At 50.9% G+C, this 24,086-nt stretch overlaps 1 protein-coding gene across 1 annotated transcript in view; it reads left to right on the forward strand.

Annotated features, from left to right (window-relative positions):
* Window positions 1–23,756, forward strand: part of CTNNBL1 (catenin beta like 1) — a 162,928-nt gene extending 139,172 nt beyond the window's left edge. Inside the window, exons 14-16 of the mRNA XM_060617361.3 lie at window positions 12,721–12,858; window positions 13,111–13,183; window positions 23,539–23,756. Of these exons, the coding sequence (XP_060473344.1) occupies window positions 12,721–12,858; window positions 13,111–13,183; window positions 23,539–23,627 (300 nt within the window). The 3' untranslated portion in view covers window positions 23,628–23,756. The remainder of the gene's footprint in view (window positions 1–12,720; window positions 12,859–13,110; window positions 13,184–23,538) is intronic.
* Window positions 23,757–24,086: the final 330 nt, after the last annotated feature.

A 24,086-nucleotide genomic window follows, 5' to 3' on the forward strand; every position in this document is an offset into this window, starting at 1 on the left:
CCCAGATACTGGGGGTCAGGTATTGACATTTTTAGTGTCTCAGAGCCCCCTTCTTCACTGCAAACTTCAGACTTCCTTGGGCACAGTGCAAATGGCCGTGGTTTGCAATTGACCCAGATTCACTGGAGAGAATCCAGTTGTTGGGCAAATACTTCTCAGACGCCTGCTCTGTGCGAAGCACTGGGCTAGCCACCGGCAGGGGTGAGAGTCAGAGATGCCGGTGGAAGAAGGGGCCCCAGGGGCGGTGCTGCTGGCGAGGGCCGGAGGCCCTCGGGGAGCGGGGAGCAGTCGGCTGCTGCGCCTAGGGGCACCCTCAGCTGTTCCGCGCATGAGGCAAGACTTGAGCCGCACTTGAAAAGATGGGAGACGTGTCAGGCATATCCAACTAAAGAGGAACAGGAGCAGGAGGGGCAGCGGGAAGCCAGTGGGGGGTGAGTGGTTAGTTAAACCACAGGAGCCCAGGATGAGAAGGGGGAGCATGGGCTTTAGAGCCCGACTTCTTTCTTGTTTCTGACTGGACAAACAGCTTAAGTTCCCTGCCTTATTTTCTTCCTTGGTGCTGTTTTCTTTTCAAGGTGTGTGCCCCAACCTGTGTACTTAGGGGAATTACAAAAGGAGGGATCTGGCGAAAGCTGAAAGCTGATTCGCAGGGTTTGGCACACAGCCGGTGGCCAGACAATCTTCCGTTGTCTCTTTAAGGCCTGTTTGCATCCCCATCGCCCCTACGTGCACTCACATTTTCCGACTCTCCTAGCGCAGCGAGATTTTGCATGATCGGGGTGCTCCCCATTTTGTTAGGTCCTCTCCTGCCACTGTGCACTCCTTCCTGCCCCACAGCCTTTGCATTTGCTTCTCTCCTCCGTCCTGGCTCTTCTCGTGTGGTGCTTCCCTCCACCTTCAGGTCTCAGCCTGAATGTTACCTCCTCAGACAGGTTTTCAGTGATCACCGTATGTAAGCAGCACCCCCATCCCCGGTGCCTCTTCACAGCCTGTCATAAGTTATTTGTTTACTGTGTCTCTGGTGTCGTAGTCTCTCTCGTTCAGCATATTCTCAGGACTTACATAGTGACCGACATGCAGTAAATGAAGGACCGTTGCTCCTGAGATGCAATTAACATTTGTCCTTGGGTATGAAGGAAAATTGAGGGTCCTAGGTTTTTTCTACATTATTCCGTAACTCTCATTTTCTTTTTCTTGACTCTCATTTTTAACCCTAATTTTTCTTTGCTCTATAATTAGCCCCATCATCCTGGGTGGTTCAGTCAGTTGAGTGTCCGACTTTGGCTCAAGTTATGATCTCACGGTTCGTGAGTTCGAGCCTCATGTCAGGCTTTCTGGTGCCAGCACAGAGCCCATTTGAGATATCTGTCCCCCTCTCTCGCTGCCCCTCCCCTATTTGGATGCTCGCTTGCTTTCTCTCTCTCTCTCTCTCTCTCTCTCTCTCTCTCTCTCTCTCTGTCTCTCTCTCAAAAATACATAAACGGTTATAATTGGTCCCATCATCAAACTTATCTGAGGACATCCGTGTAGATTCTGTGGCCTACTGTGGCAGAGTTCAACAAGGTAAAATCCTCCTACTTAAGAGTCTACAGGACAACCTGGTAATTCTACACAAATTCGGTTCGAATCGCATTCCTGCAGTGATTTGTGACTGTCAAAGACTTCCACGTCGGGCACAGTGACACGCTGCTTCCATGTTTTGTTCTGCGACTGTTTGATTCCAGGGCCACAGTGTATCTGGACTTGCCCTCGGGGCTCCTGGTTACAAGATTTGACCTGAACTTTTAAAGGGCATGCAGTTCTTAGACTCTTCTGGTGAGCAGCAGTTCTCCATGATCTGTAAATATTCAGGATGCTTGTCTCAGCAGATTTCGCCTGGCTCCCCCAACAACACAAAGCCCAGAAAATACCGAGATCCCTGGTGTTGGAAAGTTGTCTTGACTTCTCGTTGGTTCCTTCTGGCTTCTGTTGGTTAAATGTACAGAGACGCCTGGCTCCTGACTGTCAGAAGTGAGACATAATTATATAGGTACTGGCAGGGATTTTAAAAGAGGGAGGAGAGCCTTGGAGAGAGGTTTCCCTTTTTTAGTTCCTGGGAAAATTATACTCAGCAGGTTTATTCAGTAAAGTGTTCTCACCACATACTTTGCACTGTAATGACTTACAAATTGCATGCTAATTTTGCCACAGTTAAATCATTCTAGGCTTTATCCTGGAAAGAGAACGATGGACTCCTTGTAATGAAACAGTATCCACAGGACTTGATGTGTGAAACAGACTTGGGCTATTTCTTTAGCATTTGAAACTCCTTTAAGGTTTTGTACAGAAGTGGGTAGAGCACAGGAATGCATGCGTGGGGTACGTGGTCCTAGAGCACTGGGTAAGGATATAGACAGGATAAGTAGGAGACCGCCGTTGGTTCTTATGCTAACTGTGCTGGAAGCTTCCGGGACATCCTTAAAAAAGGAGAATCTTGCTAAGAGTTCCTCTCGGCTGTTGTTTAAACCAGTTCCCAAAACTCTCTCCTTGAATGTTCGGTCCATGAATTTGCCAGAACACAGCCGACGGTAGAAGCCCGTGATGGTGGGGGAGGCTGTGTCCTGGTGCTTTTTCCCGTCCCTTAGACACCCACAGACTTAGCCATATGCCTGCTCATCCTCTGTGGCCCCCTGCCTGCCCCCTTCCCAATCAGTCATCCTTTCTCCCTACCCCCGGAAGGGAAGTCAGAGGGGCTCAGTTCTCGTCCTGTGCCCCTGCCACTGGCCTCGCGGTGTGGGCTTGCGCACTCTGGCTTTTCTCATCTTCCCTGACCCCCGGTTTCAGTGGGTTTTTGGGCTCCCCCCTGCCATCCTCACAGGCTTGATGCGGGCCTGGTAAGATCAGAGCCATGCACTGGTGACTCCCCAAGTGTCTGCAGACTCTCACAGCCACTCTCACAGGACATCACCTGTAGGCTTTGTGGCTCAGTGAGTCCAGAGCCCAGTCTGTGGCCCTAACTGTGTATCATCCTCCCCCCCGCCCCCCGCCGTGCCAGGGCCACTCACCAGTTTAACCAGGTCAAAACCTGGGCATCATCCTCTTCCTCCTTTCCTCCTCCTCCCACTGCGCATCCATCGGTATAGTTTTACCTCCACCCTCTGTCCAGGCTCTTCGTGCTCCCCTGTCCTCACCACTGCTACTCACACTCGGACAGCCAGCATCTTTTCCTCCTGTGTTAGTGCCGCAGCCTCCTCACCAACCAGTCTCCCTGCAGAGGTCCGTCCTCTCCGATTCATTCCCTGCACAGTAACCAGAGATTTTCCTAAAATTACAGCACGTTACGGCACCCCTCCACCCAGACCCAGGACACGCTGGCTCTGCATTACCTGCAGGCTGTGCTCTAAACTCCTCCCGGGCCCTGCCTGCCGCCCCAGCTGCAGCCCTCACCGCCCTTCCCCTTGGGATGTGCAAACGCCGTTCTGTACCGCTTGCGCCTGCGTGACCTTTGCTTCCTCCAGCCTTCTGCTGTTTGCCCAGAATTCCTCTCCATGCCATCTTCCTCACACCCCTTCCCTGCAACTGGCTTATTCCTCCGTATCCTTAAGAGCTTTGGCAGAAAAGTCAGTCCGTAAATGCATGTTAAATGTGTCCTGTGTGCCAAGCATGCTGCTCAGAGTTGCTGAGCCGGTTCCTGCAGAAAGCCTCCCCTGCCCTCCTGGCCCCACCGGGGCCCCCAGGGCCCTCGGGGCCCCCTGTGCGCTCCAGCCTGCACCACACAGACCCACATCTGGCCTCTGCTTCAGTTTCCTCATCAGGAAAAGGAGGGGAATGATCATACGTATCTTGAAGGGTTGCAGGGAAGATGAAATAAACTAATACGTGTAAATCATTTAGAATAGTTTCTGGCACGAGGAAGTACGCCGTAAGTGGTAGCTGTTATTGTAAGTGTTTTTTGGCCTGTATACTTGTCACTGTCTCCCTCTAAAGTTAAGTCTTCACAAGCAGGGACCCATCTTACTTTCTCAGCACCCCCAACAGGATTGTTCTTCTCTGGCCTTGTGTTCTTGTATCTGCTATCAGGGAAGCTCTCCGGTTCTCTCAAGGCTGGCTTAAATGTTGTCAACATTCAAATGAGCGATCATGAGTATTTTTTGTTTTGTTTTGCTTTTTCAGTAAATTTAGAAATCGAAGGCACACCAGTCACGGAGGCATCATGGTAATGTGGAAGGAACATGAATCCTGAGGTCATATGGCCCAAGGTTAAATCTCAGCTTAGCCACACATGAACTCTGTTTTTTGGGAAATGACTTGCCCTATGCATGTTTTAAGTTTCATGGCACTTTTACCAGAGGGTCATTTTGAAGATTAACGAGATTGTTTGTAGAAACCAGTCCTATGCTTATATGCTGGGCTGGCCTAACACGTAGTCTGTTTCTCCTGTGTGGGCAAAGCTCTCACCTGAGATCCTTGGATTCTTGTCAGAACTGGTGTCAGTTATGTGTTCTCAAAAAAAAAAAAAAAAAATCCCTTCTATTAATTCTCCAGCCTCGGTTTCCCTGGCTAAAAATGACTGGCAGTGTCTAGGTTCCTCCTCTAACAGCCTGCCCTATTTTAGAAGCTCTTAGAAGGGGGTTTTATTTGCCACTGTTTGTGCACAACTCCCCTCCCCCCACCACACATCTCCACTTACCTGTCTCTCCCATGGCTTAAACTCTCCCCCTTGCTTTTTAAGAAAAAAAGAAATGGGACTTTTCTAAATGGTGGGGCAGTTCTTGCCCACAACTACAGACAGTAACTGTGACCCGTCGGGGCTCTGAGTCACGCCCCCTCTTATTAAGGCAAGAGGGATTCTTATTGGCTTCGTAGCAGCTTCTTTTATGACTGTCTCCTTCCATCAGTGAGGGGCAGCTCGCTGCCTGTCAGGGGCAGATTAGAAATGGCATCCACATGCTCATTTGGAGGCTTGCGACTTGCCTGCTGAGAGAGACAGAGGCGCGCGGAAAGGTGGTGATTTGGTAGTGCTCCTGACGACAGATTACCATTTAAAGTGAGGATGTGGCTGGGGGAGGGGAGGGACAACGCTCAGGCCTGCAGAAACGACACCTTGACACCACACGTACCACCTCCTTGTGTATCTTTGGAGACGAATCTGTTTATTTTAGCAGCCCCCAAACAGGCTTATGCTGCTGCGAATTGCAATCTGTTCTACTTAATGCGCCATTCACTGAATTACCATCTAAGTTTTTATTCTAGCCCTCTCTCATGGAATGAACCACACAAAACCTTTCAGAGTGTCTTTTTTTTCCCCCCAACTCCCCCAAACTGCATGTGGAATTTGCCGGCCAACTATAAATTCTTCCCGCCCCCCTGCCCCTGTCCTCTTTTTAAAAAAAATTTCTTCAATTTACAAGGAAAAGACGGCCCAGGAAACCAGATGACCTTATATTTAATGCTGCTGGTTTGCATTAGTCCCTAGAAAGAAAAAAAAATCCTATCTATTTGTTCGTATGCTGATACTGGAAAAGGTCTATAAAACAAAGACTTTTTCCTTCTTTGAGCTATGAAAGTAATCACAGGCTCGGAGCCAAACTTCCGTGGGTTTTATCCTGTCTCCAACTCCTACTCAGCCATGAGCTTTGTGGCCTCAGGAGATATATCACTTCCTTAAGCCTCTGTTTCCCGTCTGAAAGGTGGACATAGTCAAAGTTCCTGCCTCCTGGGGTGCTTGCTTGTGAGGAAAAGATAAGAAATCCATTGAGTGCTTAGCCTGGTGCCTCGCACACAGTGAGGCCTCTGGAAATATTGCTATTGTCGTTACCCGTTTGTTGCCTCCCGTCTCCATCACCAGAGGGATGAGACAAATAGAAAAAGGTCTTGGATGAGGAAATCACCTTCCACCAGAGTCTTTAACCGAAACTCAGTGACAGTCATTTGACATCTGTCTCCATTTTTCCATCTGTGAAATCTGAAAATGATATTTGAAATGTGTGTGCCCAACACAGGGCACAAACAGCAAGTGAGGTTAATGAAGATACCCTGCTTTCAAAGGTAAAAAGCGCTTATGTGGATGTTGAGTTGTCATTGCTTCACAAAGAAGACAGTCACCTTCTCTCTCCTCAGAGGTGAGAGTTGAATGAATGAATTTGTGAAAGACTTCCTTTAAATTTTAACTCTCCTGCCTCATTTCAGATACAGTTTAAAGTACCGATAGATTTGCACTCTGACAAATTTTTTTTGAGACAGAGACAGTGCACGCAGGGGAGGGACAGAGAAAGAGGGGGAGAGAGAGAGAGAGAGAGAGAGAGAGAGAAAGAAAGAAAGAGAGAATCCTAAATAGGCTCCACAATGTAGGTGGGGAACCCAACGCAGGACTCGAACTCATAGATCAAACCATGAATGACCTGGGCCAAAATCAAGAGTCGGATGCTTCACTGATTGAGCCACCCAGGTGCCCCTGAAAATTTTTAAAGTAAGATATGTTTATTGAAGGAAGTTAGTGGGTTTTGGGGATTTCTCTTTAATCCCTATTAGTCATATTGCCATTTGAAGAGCACTCGATTTACGTGTCCAGATTGTTTTAGGATGGCCTATCTAATGGAACAGCAGATCCGGGGCTTGTCTCTTTGTTGCAGGGAAGTTTAATTTATTGTGAGAGGATCAGCTAATCGTCAGTGCCGACCATTGTGTCCGTCAAGGTGGCAGTTCATGTCTCCTGCTTGAGGCGTTTCTGACCGTGGCTCTTCTGTCTGGGAGCACGTTGGTCAGTAGCTTCAGTCTGTCCGTATATATACCCAGATACAAGCAGAAATCCATCACATCTGGTTGTGGAGGTGGCTCACTGCTAGATTTGCCACACGTTATCTAAGCTAAAAGGAACCTTCTAGAGCACCAGATGAGGGCAGCCAGAAGAAGGCCCGCTGCCTCTCCCCGTCCAGCAGTCAGCACAGACATAGATAACTGATCTCCGTGCTCTTGCCCCACAAGCTCCAGTTGGCCTCACAGCCCTTTTCCATGTAGTACTTGAGAGCCATTGCAGTGAGCTAGAGGGGACACTCTGAAGAAAACCTGTTTCCCTCCCTGATCCAGTGCAGGCTTCTTGTTTCCAGGCAAAGGTACTGAGACACGAAAAGTTAGATGACTTGTGTAAGGACGCTGGTAAGTTAGTGTTAGTGGGATCCTATCTTTTTTGTACAGTGCTCTGTCCTGCTTTGGCCGAGGAACGTGTTTGTAGAATTTATACATCACAATTCAGAGAAGTCCCACTGTCTAGTTAAATGCTTCTTACAATGTCAGAGTGTCTCTTAAAAGGGAAAGAAGGCAAGAGAGGTTGGGTATCTTTTTTTAGAATGAGGTATTTGTGGCCTGTTGTACCCATGTACTAAGTTTAGCACCCATGTGCTAAGGACTCGGAGCTGCAGGTTTAATCTCTGCAGGGGCCAGCTAGCTTCACCCTCTTCTTTATCTGCTTGGCTTTGAAGCATGTCTTACTGGTCATTTGGGCATAAGTCATTCCCTCCCTACCGCCAGGCAGTGAAGCAAGCGTGCTACTTGTGTGGCCACGAGTACATACCCATCAGAGTGTTCTAAATCAGACTCCTTCAGTTCTTCCAGAACCTTCTGTGAGGGAAATAATAGGGTGGAGAGAAGCTCGTGATGATGGTTTTTTTCATTCCTCGAATGTTTATATTACTTTCACATTACTTCGGAGACTGAATCCTAGCCAAACGGTCACGAGCTGTGTCCCACGGGCAGCCGTTTTAGAGTCTCAGACACCCTGAGAGTCGTTCAGAGGTTAGTTCTACGTCCTTATCTCCGCATCAGTTTTTTTATCTTGTGTTTTGGAATCCCAGAAAAGGAGCCAGAAATGCAGTAATCCGTTGATAATTAAGGTGATCTATGATCCTGCTTCTGAAGACAGACCAAAACTTAAGAAGATGTTCCTAAAAGAACTGTAGCCACACTTTCTTCGTTTCCATCAGAATGATACATAATCATCGTCCTCCCTTTATTTCCCTTTAAACACAGAGTACACATTTGTGTTCAACTTCCCTGAATCCATTCAGCAGTAAATATTCCTGCCACAGAGTTGTAACAGGCTAGATAAGGTGCTATCCTGACAGCAGTCACCTTCTCTGCTGGCTGGTTTCTATGATGCTTCTAAAACTGTCAGGGCAGAGACTTCGTCTTAGAAGCCAATCTCTGTTTCATCTTTGTGCATGTTCAACGCAGCGATGGCGATGCCTTTCTTGGAGATGAGCTAAAGTCGTATCTCAGATCTACATTTGAAATTTTCACTTTCAAATCATCTGGCCGTATATCTAAAAGTAGAATGTTGAATTGAACGTTGTCAGAGTCTTGAAGTTCTAAGGAAAGAAGAAAAAATGGGGTTTGGCATTGCTCTCTTGGGTCCGTCCTTTCTGGATGACAGTATTTAGAGAAACGGGAAGGTACGGTATGTACCTGCCTTAACCGGTTAAAAGAAGATCAGATTGTGGGGAAGAGTATGAAAAAGGAGAAAGCACCAGGGCTCTTCAGACCTAAGTGAAGAAACCTCATTTTGCTGAGTTCCATTCTTGAGCCTTTCTACCACTCTTACCTAGCATCTTCCTTTGTTCTTTCCGACGACTCAGAAATCTGTACCCACACAAACATGGTCGTATGAAAAGAACACCTACTTGGGTCTGAATCCCGGTTCTGCCCCCCACTAGCCTTGGGGAGGCTGCTCTGCCAAGTCCATTTCCTCATCTAAAATGAGGGTAGTGAGCCCTGCCTTCCAACATTTGTGAGAAGCAAAGGAATTTAAAAGCACTTAGACCTCTGTCTGACACACAACAAGCCCTCGGTAAGCACTCGCTGCTCGTCCTAGGTGGATAGATGGTGGCTGCAGTGGTTTTTATGCAGACTGCCTCCCACGATGCCCCGTGTATAGCAATCGATCAAAAACAATACCATCTGCCGAGAGCTAGGATCTAATAAGCAAAAAAACACACTCCCTTACTCCTTTCTAACCTTTCTTTTAGTGATACGGATACTCCACTGTTGCTCTGCCTCATGCTCGCCAGGTTGACTCTTCCAGGCCTCGATCCGTGCTATTACTCAACCTGCTTAGAATATCCTTTCCAGCGTGTCAGGCACCTTCAGAATCCACCTCAAGTGGACATCTCCTTCGAAGTCTTTTGACCCCCCCAGACGTAGCGTGTCCTTCTCCTGGGTTCCCAAGGCACTTGGTACAATTTGAGAGGTCCATGATAATAGTCGTTACTGCATTTTTAAAACTTAACAATTTGTTCATATTTGTCAACATCATGAAGCCGTAATCTCCTTGATTATGTAGACCGTTTTATTTATCTTTGCCAGCCACCCCCCAGCACACCGTACGATACCTGGCCCATGAGTTGGTGTTCAGGAAATCCTGATCAGGTAGAGGAATGAAGTGTGTTCTACTCCCAGTTTCCATGTTTGCAAACCTCTAGAAGTTTCGTCACCTCTTCTCTCCTCTCCTCCCCTCCATCTGATCTCCTCCTCACGTAGGCCGCTGATACTCTGGCTTCCCAGCCGTGTGTTCTGCTTGCCTCTCGGGGCTCTAAGCCTCCACCATACAGGTGTTGCACGGTCTCGTTACATTTTCCTGCACAGTGTGGCCTGCAGCCCATTGTGTCCCACCTCTCTGGCCAGCATTCAGGCCTCCCACCAGCTGGCCCTCCGAGGTCCCGGCCCTCACCACTTCCTGGTGTTTCCCTATTTCCCTATCCACAAGAATCTTAGCACACACAGCTCATTAAACAGCACTGAACTTTTACCTGCATTTCTTTCGATCCTGTCTGACAGATGCTTTCTAAGAGCCTTCTGTGCCCAAAGTGCCATGCAAGGTGCTTTCTAGGACACAAAGAAGACTAAAACGCACCTCTTGCTTTCAAGGCGCCTACACAGGAAAGAGGCGCCCATCTGAAAAACTGTTCAAGGCAGGTCACGGGAGGTGCCATAAAAGAGGTATAAATCCAAGTCTTAGGGGTTTGACGGACTGAAAAATGCTAGTATCTAGTTGGAAAACTTTTCAAGCTGGAAAAAGTTTTCAAAGATGCCAAGAAAACTTTTGAAAGGAATATCACGTTTTAGACTTTGAATATGGTTATGATAGTGTTTGAGCGGTGGGGAAAGTACCAACGTTACAAGCAGAGATGAAGAAGCCAGAAAGTGGAGGGCAGGCCAGTCTGTGCTATGCGTGCAGAGGAGAGTGGGGGGGCTGGTGAGCAGAGAGCATGAACAGCGTAAGGCCTCAGATCCCCGGAAGGCTGTCATCCTTCAGGCCTTCATTCTGCTGTCCCTCCCGTGAACCTTGAAACCTTACCCAGAAGTCACTTCTCCCCAGACTCCCTCCCATCTTAACCAACCCTGATAGGTGCCTGCCACTTGTAATTGTTTGTAACTTGAGCACGCAACATATGCCTTTACTTTCTGGTCATTTCCTGTGCCTCTGTGACCTCCCCAGACAGCCTACTTGTCCGTGACCAAGAAGACCAGGGCCTCCCCTTTACCTCCGTTTTTACTCTTCTTCTGCCTAATGCTTAGAATGGCATCCTTGCCACTGGGCGCTTAGCTGGGCTGGGATCTGAACGCTTGGCGTTATGTTAATCATTTCTACCTCAGAGGTGAATCAGACAGGATTCCTGTCCCCAGGGAGTCCATATTCTAGTAACTGGTAATTATGGAATTATGAGCAACCTACTTAACCTCTGTGTGCCTTGGATTCTAATTTGTACAATGGGATTAATAATCCCTTCCCTGCTCTCTTTAAATTTGGTAGTAAGGACCATATATACAATAACACTTTAAACTCTACAGCATTACAGAAATGTAAAGTATTAGCAGCAAATGCTTTTTGCATGAGTGGAAGTCAGGAGTAATTTTGCTTCCTGTGCCCCCAGCTGCTGAACACTTAGGCGTTCTGGAGCAGGAAGTTATGATTATGAGTAAATGAGAAACTAAAGAGACCCTTCTATTTTTAAACTCCTTGGACATCAGTCCAGTGCTCCATGACTACCTCGTGAACATTAACACTATTACCAGATTACCGAGGAATTTGCTACTAAATGAAGCTAGGAATTAGTGGTGGTGATTTGCCAGATAGCATAGCCCTCCTTTGCCTCAGACAGAGGCCTTTAGGAGCGAGATGAAAAGTAGCCTTGTGTTGCTACAGGCCGGCCCCTTGGGCAAATAAAGGAGTGCATTATCTGCGTCTAAATAGTCTCTGAAGGATCTTGTTGGAGATTGATAACCAAGTGGTAAGTCCTTCAAGTTTGGGAGAGTGGAAAGCGGGGTCCCAAGGGCTTCTGTCAGTGACAGGAGCCTGAGTTGTCAGAGGGAACTATGGCCATAAAACTACTGACGGAATTAAGAAATGGATTGTTGTCATCAAAAGCATGTATCAAGCACCTGTCTTCTCAAGCCAGTCTGCCAGTCGCGCAGAATGAGTCCCTCACCCAGTTCTTACTCCTGAGAGCTGACAGCCCAAAACAGAGATGTCTTTTCCCTTTCATTCACCGCGTGGATGTTTACTGAGCGGGGACATGAAGACAGAATTCAGTCCCTGCTTTCCCAGAGTTCATGGTCCACCCTCATGAGACGGAGGGAGCTGCAGGTGGGAGTTATCAACAGAGGGAGGTGATGGTGCAAATGAGTGTGAGCGTGATGTGTGAGAAGAGGTCATGTCAGGGAGAGGCGTGTTGGGGTGCTCTCGGGAACTCGGAGAGGAGCAGTGGCTAGCCTCGAATAATCAGGAAAGGCTTTGTGGTAGAGGGCGCGTAAGACAGTGCTGGCTTCAGAGATAGCCAGGAATCCCAGGGAAGGAAGACGGCAAAGGCCCTGAGGTGGGGAGAGGAACTCTGTGGGCAGAGGTGTTAATAATCCACCAGTTGGGGAGCTTGGGGGCGGTGGTGATGAAAATGTCCCGCGGCAATTGCGATGGTTGCACAGCTCTGAATATACTAAAAGCCAGCAGATTGTACACTTTAAATGGGCAGATTGTATGGGTTGTGCGTTGTATCTCAATAAAGCTGTTCAAAAAAGAGAAAAAAAATACCCGCTGGAGAGGAATAGATCTGGGGACAGCGAATCTGCTAGGTCTGGGGTTGCCGCGGGTGAGGATAGAGACTCCTGTCACTCGTTGGGACTTGGCCTGGGGGAGTGCCCACTCGTGAGCGGAGCGGAAGGGGCGGCAGCGTTTGGCTACTGGCGCGGCGTGGGGGACGTGCACGTGAGGGGGGTGCCTGTGACATCAGTGTCACCAGGGTAGCAAGACAGAGTTGTGGAGAAAGGGCCTCTCCTCCCGAGTTTCACCTGACTGGGAAGGGAAAGAGAGTTCTGTACATCTTCTGGGGGTGATTTTCGGAGGCCGGAACCACAAAGGAAAGAATGAGTGGAAGCAGATACACAGCTGAGATTTGTGTCCCCGTCAGCTTGTTTGTTTGTTTGTTTTTAAGGTTGAATATGTGGATGAGATCATTTTGGCCTTGACTCATTGCACAGGAAATACTGGGCTTTAACCTGACCCCCTGGGCCTCCAGTCCATTAAAAATGAAGACATAAGAAGGGTACTTGAGGATATAGTGGGGGAGGAGGAGGAGACACATCCGAGGCACAATGGTCTTCTGTTGTTGCCGTTGCTCTTTTGTATGTTACAAGCCTGCCGTCTCTCCCTGTTCACCGTCCGGCTTTTATTCCCAAATGCTCATTCATTTCCAGGACATGGTCCGGCGTGGGGAGATCATAGACAACGACACGGAGGACGAGTTCTACCTCCGGCGCTTGGACGCGGGGCTCTTTGTCCTTCAGCACATCTGCTACATCATGGCGGAGATCTGCAACGCCAGTGTGCCCCAGGTAGGAGGGCCTGCCCTGCCCGGGCCTGGCTGAGCCTGCCTCCCTCCTGGCCCCCTCCCGGGGCAGAGACTCCAAGAAAGAAGCCGATTCACTCTCCTTGGCTCCCTGTACTCCCGGGGGCAGGGCGGGGCGGGAGGGCCCTCTTCTTCAGGGGTGGGCGTGAGGTGCGTACTTGCTACACGATGTATGCCGGCGTCTGCAGGGACAAACGGTGCTTTTCCTTTCCCTCCCCTCTCTTCCCCTTCCTCATAGATTCGCCAGAGGGTTCACCAGATCCTGAACATGCGAGGGAGCTCCATCAAGATCGTCAGGCACATCATCAAGGGTGAGTTGGGTGCTGCTTGTGTCTGGGGCTCTGGGAGAACTAGGTGATGCTTACTTCGTGAGTCTCTGTCGTTACCCCTGGATTTTGGTGCACAGCATTCTCAGCACTGCAGGCTTAGGTGTGCCGTCGTGTTCCCCGTGTGTCCAGGTCGTCTTTGTCAGAATACCAAAGACTAGCCTGCGCGTTCTGTGCCTCTGACCCTTCACCTCCAGGATTTAAAAGACGCTTCACAAATCAGAGACAGCAGTGCTTAGAAACATTTGTTAAAAATTAAAAAGAAATAAGACAAAACACGAAACAAAAACTCCCGCTTCCAAACTGCATGCCGTGGAAGGAAATGGCTTTCTTGGGAGAAAGAAAACAAGGAAGTAACAGGAAATACCCGGAATTAGGCAAGACAGAAGGATGTGAGGCTTAAGTACTGTGGGGGAGCAGAAAGAGCATAGCTGTCTTCCAGCCTTGGCTCTGCCTTCCCCAGCTGTGCGAATGTGATTTAGAAGAAATTTTGCAAAGGCTCAGGAGATACGACGTGACAGCGTCCGGTCTAGCGCTCGGCTCTCAGATAGTGCTTTTGTCCCTCCTTCCCTCACCTACCCCAGGGAGTCAGTGCCTCCGATGCTCTTCCATCTTTGGGACCTCGCTCAGCTGGAGTTGGCTCCCCAGGCCTCCTTTGGTGGGCAGGTTCCCAATCACAAGGGTACCCGAACTGGACTCGGGTGCAGCTGCGCCCGCCGGCCACTTAGCCCCGACTTACACACATGGCATGAGAGACCCATATCGGGCTTCGAGGAACTGATAACGACAGAGTTCAGGGAAGAGCCCGGATGGGCTGGTAGCTGCGGGCAGAGTTTTACTTTCCCTCTCCGGCCCGCGTTCTGCCCATTTCCAAGGTGAGGGATTAGGCTAGATTTACTCACGGGGGTTGCCTGTGGTGGCCTATAACTCCCATTACAGGTGGGAGATGAAAGGTGAGGATAAATGGTACATGTAGTAAAGTGAAGTTAGGAGCCATGGTCTCTGGGATCCGGGTCCCGGAACTGAATCCTGGCTCTCTTCCTTACTGTATTACCTCAGGTGAGATACCCAGTTGCTCTGTGACCTCATAGGATGGGTGAGAAGATTAAAAAAGATGATAGATTGAAAATGTCTGACCCTCAGTTAGTCCTCTGTAAATGTCAGCTATTATGAGTATTATGAAATACGGTGATGATAATTGTCATCGTCATTATTACAAGTGAGGCCTGGTTCAAGTCCTACGGAAGTCTTGTGAAAGTGGCATCGAGCTGGGCCTTGGAGGCTGAGACGAGGACGACTCAGATGTGGGAGCTGGAAACCCCACGTTTAGCCCAGCCGCCCCATGGGGCCATCATGTCTACTTTGCAGGTGGAGAATTTGAGGTATTGGAATCTATTGTTTTCTCTCCCAGAGAAAGAGGAAAAGCCATTCGTGAACCGAGCCCAGCATCCTGCCTGCCTTCCACAGTGGCATCCCGGGTGCTCCTGCTCAGTGTCTCGTTCGCATGAATTACTGCTCAGCATGTCCCGCCGCCTCCTCCCTAAGGTGTAGCTGCGGTGATTTGCAGCTCCAGCTTTTAAATGGCATTTACTTTTAACGCCCACTTGTTCAATTAGAACTTTTTATTGCTCTCCGCTCTCCTCTCTTACGCTTAGGCTCCTCCCTGCACCTCCATCCCTGTAATCAAAACAGGGATCTTCTGAGGAAGAAAGGGTGTTTTTAACGGGTACTGACACGTAGTAGGTGGGTGTTTTTCTTTGTGAGACCCTAACACGTATACCTGAGGTTATCCAGGGTGGCCAGCCTCGCGAGCCAGCCTCTGCCTCCCTGGGATCCAAGTCCAGCCCCCCGATGCCTCTTGTACGCACAGGGTGCCGAGTGGAGTTTCGCTGATTGAGCGGCCTGCACAGATGCCACTTTCACTTCCGCCACCCTTGGTCCTCTCCTCTGTTGCTTTCTTCCGCCACAGCCCCAGGCCAGCCCTCGGTCCTCCCTCCGTGGCGCAGCCCCACGGTGGGGGGGGGGGGGGGACGCGTAAATTGGGCTGCCTCCCCACGCCATCTTGAATGCGCGCCGTCCTCTCCATCTGTTCCTTCCCATCAGAGCACCCAGTTTATTTCCTCCCTAGCCCTTATCACAGTCCGTAATTGTTTTTATTTATGTCTTTGTTTACTCGCTTCGTGTGTCTCATACGTTGAAATGGAAGCTCTGTGACGTAGAGACATTGTCTGGCCCGTTCACCGTGTCTCCTCAGCACCCAGAGCAATGTGGGGCGCGATGGGAACCCAGCGAATATTTTACATACAATCAAATTCAGCCCTACCCCGGGGCACATTTCATTTGGCTAATGTTTGCCGACACTTTCCTCAAGGCTAAGCACGGTGCTAGATACTCTGCTGCCCTCTCACAGAGCACCTGCCCTCATGGAGTTTATAGTCTTCGAGGGAACGTAGACGCAAAGGTGACCAGCCATAATTCAAGCCGAATGAAACACACGCTCCAACAGCTACTCGGCTGGCACTGCTGGGTGCCGGGCTCTGTGTTCAGGACTAGAGGTGCAAAGAATAAGCAAGGGCTGCATCTTTGAGGCGTTGGCAGTCTGGTGGGGAGAGCTACGCGAAACTAATTATAACGTGATAAGTGCCAGTTGAAGTTGCGAACAGTGTGCTAACGGGGTGGTAAGGAGCAGTACTGGAGTCACAGGCCTTACTGTGGAATCCCACAGGAGGGACAGGCTCCTCCCCAGGACTGGGACTGTGTCCTAGAGGGAAAGGCACATCCCAGGCAGAGAAAGCAGAGGCCCAGGGGTAAGACAGGACATCGGTGGCTTGTGTAAGGAATACAGAGGGGATACTTAGGGCGCCCCTGCCCAGGTCAAAGAGGCTCTCACAGGACACTGACCACTTGAGAAAACCAAATCCCTGTTCTCTCCAGATGGAAGGTTAAGAGTAAAGGATTCTTGACCCCAGTTCCACCTGCGTGCCCCCGCCCTGGCTCGCTCCCCCTTCGGGGAGCCCTCCGGCCTGTGGTGTTGGGTGTTAGACCTGAGCCCTGTGGCCTGCCTCCCCGTAGAGCACCCAGGGTAGTGTTGAGGTCGGAAAGGGGTCAGGCTACCACGGGGAGTGGCGGCTAGGCTCTGCTCAGGCCCTCCCTCAAAGGCCTTCACTCCCTCCCCCTTCTTCCTCCACCCTTCATTCCATCAAAAAGCATGAAAAAAACAAAGCCTCATAGAGAAAACCAGCTCATCAGTCTGTCCTCTTTGATTTTAATTTTGTTTTTCAGTTTGGGTTGCTTCCTTTTTTTTTAACATACTAATTAGATGCAAGCTTTTTCTTTGATTTTATGGCCTACATATTTCCTAAGTTTTGCTGGCAGGATGACAGCTGATGTATCCCTTGAGGTCTCAGGAAAACGCTGATGAGGCAAGCCCAGCAGGGGACTTTTCCCCTTGTATCTCAGTCCCTTTCTCATGATTTTCCTCCCTCCTTTTCTATTGGGGGTGCCAAGAGAGCTGGGAATAATTGATGGCTCATTAAAGTCCCTCTTTCTGCAGACTGCTTACTCGGCGCTCCCGAAGTCCAGCTTTGCCTGGAGCTGGCAGCGGTTCCGGGCCCAAGGACTGTGGTGCCCACATAGGAGATGATGGTCTCCTTGCTGAAGAAGGGCAGGCCACACCATGTACTCTGCCTGGGCGGTGACAGTCTTCCTGCCTTTCGTCTTGTGCCTGGCCCATGACCAGTGCAGAGCAGGGGCTCAGTTAATGCTTACTGGGGGCACGCGCTGAGGTAGTGCTTCTGGCTTCTTTGTGCTGTTCCAGAAATCCAGGACCACAGTAGGTAGAGTGGTTGCCCCCAAGCACGTCCTCTGTACTCCTGTGTGCCAGGCTTTTCGTGTATCTTCTCTGGTTCTCACAACTGTCCTAGGAAACGGGATTACAATCTCCATTTTACAGATAAGAAAACCAAGGCTTACGGAGGTTAAGGGACATTACCCGAGTCGCTAGTGATGTTAGAGACTGGATCGAAACTCAGAACTATACACAGTCGGTCTTCCATTTGGCAGAAAGGAAACCTCTAACGTTGTGGATTGCCTGATACAGTCTTACCATCTTTTAAAAAGAAAATTTCGGGGCGCCTGGGTGGCTCAGTCGGTTAAGCGTCCGACTTCAGCTCAGGTCACGATCTCTCGCAGTCCGTGAATTCGAGCCCCGCGTCGGGCTCTGGGCTGATGGCTCAGAGCCTGGAGCCTGCTTCCGATTCTGTGTCTCCCTCTCTCTCTGCCCCTGCCCCGTTCATGCTCTGTCTCTCTCTGTCTCAAAAATAAATAAAACGTTAAAAAAAAAAAAAATTAAATAAATAAATAAATAAATAAATAAATAAATAAATAAATAGAAAATTTAGGGCGGCTGCCTTTATACAACACCTACTTGGCCTCACAGGGCACTGGGTGGGCTCCTGAGATGAATGAGACCCTTAGTAGGGCCTTTCCCCAGGGGCACACAGTCCTATCACAGGTGAAGAAACTAATCACTACACAAAGCAGAATGAAGTCCGTGCTAAGAGTGTGAATCACGAAGGCACAGTTAATGCTGCTGCACCTTAAAAGGAGCCTAAAGATCCAGAGAGGCTGCACAGAGGAGGCACTTTTTTTTTTTTTTTTTTTTGGTGGTAGTGGTAAAGTATTGGTCAGATTTACCATTGCGACCATCACCACCGTCTGTCCACAGAATTGCAAAACTGAAACTCTGTACGCCCTCACTCCCCATACTCTCCTCCCCCCAGTCTCTGGCAGCCACCCTTGTACTTTATGTCCCTATGAAGCTGACTGGCCAAGAAAGGTGGCTTGTGGAAGCACATGAAGGCCCTCTGTGGGCAGATGCGGCTGTCCATCATCGCGCAGGCATCTCCTTGGATGTGGCCTAGGAACCGTAACCCGGAAATACCTTTTAGTATAAATACTTGTGCCAAGGGTTACCGTGGAAGCTGCGGGCCAAGTCTCTTCAGTGTCATAGTCACTGATGAAAGTTGCCGGAGGACCACGTGGCTGCTGGGCTGCTGTGCCGGGGAGAGCTCAGAGGATTCCTGACTCAAAAACTCTTTCATTGGTGGCAGAAAGACGGAGCCCAAGACTTCAAAATGCTTTCAGAAATTGGCTCCTGGCCCTTTGATTTGCTTTTGTTCTTTATGGCTTGAAATCTCCTCTAGAAGCTCCTAAACATGTATTTCCATATTGATTTGGGGCTCTCAGTAGCCTGAGCGTTGTCTGCGATTTTGAAACTGCAGAAGCTGGCAGGATTTCTCTTTTGATGACATGTGGGTGTGTGTGTGACTTGTACCAGGTCATGGCTACTATGACCACTAGGGTGTTTGGAGTCAGGAGAGAATCCTGGAGAGAGGCCTGCATTTAACCTTCGGCAGCTACTTACTTTCTCCAAGCCACAGTCCTTCGTCTGTGACATGGAGATAACCTGCCTCAAAAGGTTCTGTGTGGATCAGGAGAGGTACCATACGCGCAGTGCGGACGTGGGGCTGGCACATGGCACGTGCTTGATAAACGTTAGCTACCTTTACTGTTGCCATCAGTGTGTGAGCCCTGCCAGCGATAAATAGATCTGAGACACACAGACCGGCATGATTCTGTCTGTGTATCTTTGGGTAAGTTAGTAGATAATACGTTTGAGCCTGTTTCCTCTCTGTGAAAAACAAACCTGAAGGTCACTATTGTCCCTCGGGAAGGCTGAAGTTGAACTACAGTCAGGTGCCTGGGACAGAGTACGTGCTCAGCAAATGGAGGCTCCTTCCTTCCAACTTCCTTGGCCTGATCCTTTGACCTGGAGCTCACAGCAGCCTGGACTCGGGGGCAGGCAGGAAAGCCGGTGGACCAGCACCCAGACCAGACTCCTCAGGGCCTGGTGGCGGGGGGCACTTTTCCAACCAGATGACCCTGTTCACATGATAAGCAAAGGATATGTTTCTTTCTCCTTTAAATGGGTTTCATTTTAATGAAATCCCTGATGTCCCGTTGCTGCAGATAAGTGTTCTCCTCCTAGGGAAGTGTGGCATCAGACCTTCCAAGTTCATCGTTGTCATTAAGGAATGTGTTAGACATGGAGTTTCCTTTCCCAGGTCCTCGTCTGTGGTGATGTCTGTGTCTTCCAGAGTTTTCAGTGTGAAAATATTCTGGGTATCCTTCTTCCCTCCCCTTCCGTCTTCCTCCTGCATTTTTTAAGAGATGAGCAGTTAAAGCTTAGGGTTCAGGGGTCTGAACCAGGCTTGTGAGCACGGCCCAGGTCCCTGTCCTGAAGACAGTTCTCCCCATCCGCCAGCCCAGGCCCCTCCCTCTCCCTCTTAACATAAACAGAACAGCTTGTATTCCATGTCTGAAGAGTAAACCTGCTGTCTAAAGTTTGCTTTAATATTTATGCGTTCAGCACTGCTGCCTGTTTTTGAGCTCCATCAAAGCCTTTATTATAAGAGCATTTGAAAATGCTGGGGAAGTGGAGAATGGAGTTGATGTGTGCACCCTCTTTCTCACTCTCCCCAGCCGACTCACCCTCTTCTCTCCCGTTCTCCCGCCACTCATAGTTCCCCCTCCATCTAGCATCTTTTTCCCGTACTCACTCTTCCCCTCTTAGACACACGCACACGCACACGCACACACACACACGCAAAGAGAACTCTTCCCCAAGACCTCTGGGAGGAATCTGTTCAATATTTATAAACTGCTGCGGCAGCTATAATAACCAGAGGTAGCTGGCACCACCCAGATTTGCTCCAAATAGGATTCTCCTCTGGAAACAAAGAAGGAGTAGGGGTAAGGGGCAGAGGGCGCAGGGCACAGCTGGTGCCGGCTGCCAGTGGCAGTGGAGGAACATGAGGGCCTCGCAGACCTGGCCCCGGGCCTGGCTCCGTGGCTGGCTTGCTGTGGGACCCTGGCTGACCACCTGCCCTTCAGAGTTGTCCTACATTTCTGAGAGCTCTGCAGTTCTGACATTCTGACCCGCTCCACATCTGGGGCCAATGAGGCCCTTTCCCACAGGACGTGGCGTCTAGAGACGTACCCTTAGGAGGACTTTGTAGCCAGAAGCCCTGTGGGGCTGGACTGCTTTGGAGTACTCACAGAGCAGTGTTTCCCCCAGAGGATGGGGAGCAGCAGGGTGGGATGTTGCTTAGGTAAGAGGATGCCACTTTGGGAACTGGCTCCCCCCAGCTCTTTTGGGTGCCTTTTTCACACACGTTTTGGGTTGAATTTCAGCTTCCCCGCTGTCCCGGACTTGGGGCGTTGCCCCAGTTCTCTAACACGCCTCAGTTTCCTTGTCTGCAAACAGAGATGGCTTCTCTCCCTGCGGGATGGCCGCAAAGGTCAGGCGAGCCGCCGGACGTCCTTGCCCGGCACATGCTGTGTGGGAGACACGCTGCACCTACACTGTTCACAGCCCGTTTCTAGGGAACAGCTACTCCGGTGGTTTCGTCCTTCCCCACAGAGAGTGATGGGAGGCCGGCCGTCTGAGGGGTGCTCTGTGCGCTGCGGTGGCTTGTGCTTTCTAAGGCCTTGGCAGAGGTGGTTCAGCAAGGGCGCTGATACAGACGTTGGTTTCCTTTACCGTGTGGGTCTCTAGAAAGAGATTAGGTCCCTACAGGGAAGCTGGCTTGACTTGGAAAATCACTGCCCCAAAGGGCAGACTGTTTCTCCACTTCCCTCCCTCCTGGGTCTGAGAATACATTAGGAGAGCAAAGTGTTAGTTCAATCCATTAAGACTCCTGCTTCCAGACCATGCCTCTGGGGGTATTAAATGCTGTAATGGTCACTTCTGTCTCTCCTGGGGCAGTGACTAGATCATTCACACGTGAGTAAGAGATAGCATTTATGTAAAGCCCCGTAGCTGTCTCCGCAGCCCAGATCCTGCTCTCCCGTCACCCCAGCCCTCTCTTTAAGAGGCCTTAATAGAAGGCATCACAACCATTTGCTAGTGGAGGTGATGGATGCATCTAACGGAAGAGGATGATTTCCAGGGGGAGACACACAGCTGGCACATGTCTGAATCCCAAATCCCGTTTTCCGGCACATGTCCAAAGTAATAAAGAGGAAGGAGAAAAAATGAAGAAGTGGCAGGAGCAGAATTATTCCCCAGCACGGGGGGGGGGGGGGGGGGGGGGGAGGGGGGAAGCAGGGGAGGGGTTGCACACTCTCTTGTCTCTCCCCAGTCTTTGTCTGATTTGGATCAGCAGATGTTTTATTATGTAAAAGCGTCTTGCCCAGAGTTGTCTCTTCTACCTGAAACTGCCCAGTCTGGGGAGCAGGGAGCGGGGCAGGGATGCAGGCCGTCACCCTGATCCACCTGCTCCGAGAGCCGCTTTACCGCACCGCACGGACAGCAGACTCTGCTGGGCGTTTAGCTCAAAGTAAGGCACACACACGCCTCTGCCTTCCTGGAACTCCCCACCTAGAGGGAGAGGAGAGCAAGTGCAGGGTGGTCCAGAAGTCAGGCCTGTGATGGGGACCCTGGCCTGAGGACAGGAGCCGGAGGAAGAGATGACCGGGCAGGCTTCTCAGAGAAGATGGCTCTTAAGATGGGCCTGCAGGGGTGCGTGGGGTTCCACGTGTGACATTGCTGGCTAGAGCCAAGGAGGCTCAGGGAAGGAACGAGTGTGCCTCGAATATCGGTTATTTGCCAAGTACCTTCCCTACGTTTTCAGAGGACACCCCCAAGGTCACTTAGGATGGTGCGCCAGAGACGGGTCCAAACCCAGCCCACCACGTCACACCCCCTCCCCGCCGTGGGTCTGCGGGCAAGAAGAGTGCTGTCCTCCCTTCCTCCACGTTCTGTGTCCCTGCTCCTGGACACGGGTCACACTACAGGAAGCCCATCCATGCCCCGCACCCCAGTCCCTAAGTTCTACATCGTTTCTGCCTCGTAGCCCCCCTCCTCCTAAAACCAGGGTGACTGTGTAATTTGAGGGGATACTTTTGAACATGAAATAGCTGGGGTAACGGGTAAGTCGGTCACGTGGTGACCTGCCCTGACACTCTGCTTGTGTTCTCTGGACATCTGTCCTCACTGTCATCCTTGTATCCTCCTCCTTCTTGGAGTATTTTCCTTGCCTTCCCGCTCTGACTGAAACCCACCTCTCCCAGGGGTGGGCCCTCTCTGGCACTGGCTGTTTTCTCCCACCGGAGGCATGGGAGGCGCACCTCGAGATCCTTCTTTGTCCCACCAGCCCATTTACCTGAAACCCCCAGCTGTTTGAGCTCATGTCCGGGGACTACACCTTGACCCCCCCCTTGGTGCAGCACCTGCTCCCCTCATCCTTCACTACTCTGTCATACCTCTTGGTGATGTGGGTATCCACATGTCTCTCTAGCACCCGGCTTCCAGCCTGTCTGTGAGTCCTGCTGGGTCACCTTCAGAATGCATGTAAAATCGGAAGACTTCTCACCCCCTCTGTGACCTTCTTGGTCCCAGGCACCATCAAATCACATCTCCCCTTCTGCCCTTGTGCCCTTCAGGGCATCTCCCACACAGCAGCTGGAGTGAGCCGTCACTCCTTTGCTTACAGCCCTCCCACAGCCCTGGTCACGGGGGGAAGGCCGGAGTCCTTGCAGCGGCCCCCAAGGCCCTGTGGCCTGTGCCTGCCCCTTCCTGTCCCCGGTGCCGAGCTCCGGCCACAGGGACCTCCACACTCACTCCCCACCGGGCCGGGTGAGCTCCCCGCTCGGAGCCTCTTTGCCGCTCGCTCCCAGACTTGCCCACGTGAATTTGTTTCAGGTCTCCGATCAAATCTCCGTGAGGCCTTCTGACAGCCACCCTGTGTCGCTTACTTGTGGGCCGTTTCCCCCACTAGGGAGCAGAGATTTTCGTGTATCTTGATCATTACTTTACCCCCATTGCCTCAAATCATGGTTCTCAGACTTGTGTGCGTTATCATTACCTGGACAGCTTGTTCAGACGGACTCTGCTGGGGCTACTGAGTAGGTCTCGGTTGGCCCCCAGATCTGCGTTTCTGACAAGTTCCTCCACGGTGCTGCCGCTGGTCAGGGCCCACGCTCTGACAAACACTGGCCACGCAGGCGTCCGCTGCCTGTGCACTGAGTGACCACGTGAGTGAGTAAAGGGTGTGGCCGGGGAGGACTGGGAGTCAGCAAAGGTGACTTGGGTTCACTCATCACCTCGAACGCAAGACCGATGAGTTTGGCCAAGGTGCCCCTGGGGCGGCCGTTAGAGGCATTAGAACAGCACGTGCCTCGGCAGGAGCCGGGATCTAGGGAGGGGTGCGGAGGGGCCCAGCCACGACGGAGCACACCCCTCGGATCCATGCCTAACGCCGCCTTTGTCTCCCCAGAGTACGCGGAGAACATCGGGGACGGCCGGAGCCCGGAGTTCCGGGAGAACGAGCAAAAGCGCATCCTGGGCTTGCTGGAGAACTTCTAGAGACCCCTCGGCCCCATGGGGCAGCATGGACTCTCTCTGGGCCTCCCTCCCAGAAAGTTTTTACACAGCTCGATGTGACTTTTGGACGAATTAAAGCTAGTTTTGGTAGCCCTGGCTGGCATTTTCTGTAGCAGAGCGGTATGCCGGTGCCGTTCACCCGGCACTTTCCAGCAGCCGTCATGGGACACAGCTGAGGAAGGTCAGTGGTTGGCCTCACTCTGCCGGTGAGGGAACTGAGGCTCGGAGAGCAGATCAGGGATAAAGTGGGTCAGCATAAAGCGACTGCGTGGCCGCCGTGAGGCTGCCAGCCTGAAGCTGGGAAGCTGGGGCGGGGGGGGCGTGGACCGGGGACCACTGTGGGGCTGCCGACCCTGACACGAAGAGTGACGGGGAATGCCAGGCACGTGGCTCGTGCAGAAGCGCCCATGGGGAGGCTTCCAGGGCACAGTGGGGCCAGCC

This window comes from Panthera onca, chromosome A3 (assembly GCF_046562875.1).
Source record: "Panthera onca isolate mPanOnc1 chromosome A3, mPanOnc1 haplotype 2, whole genome shotgun sequence".
Classification (NCBI taxonomy): Eukaryota; Metazoa; Chordata; class Mammalia; order Carnivora; family Felidae; genus Panthera; species Panthera onca.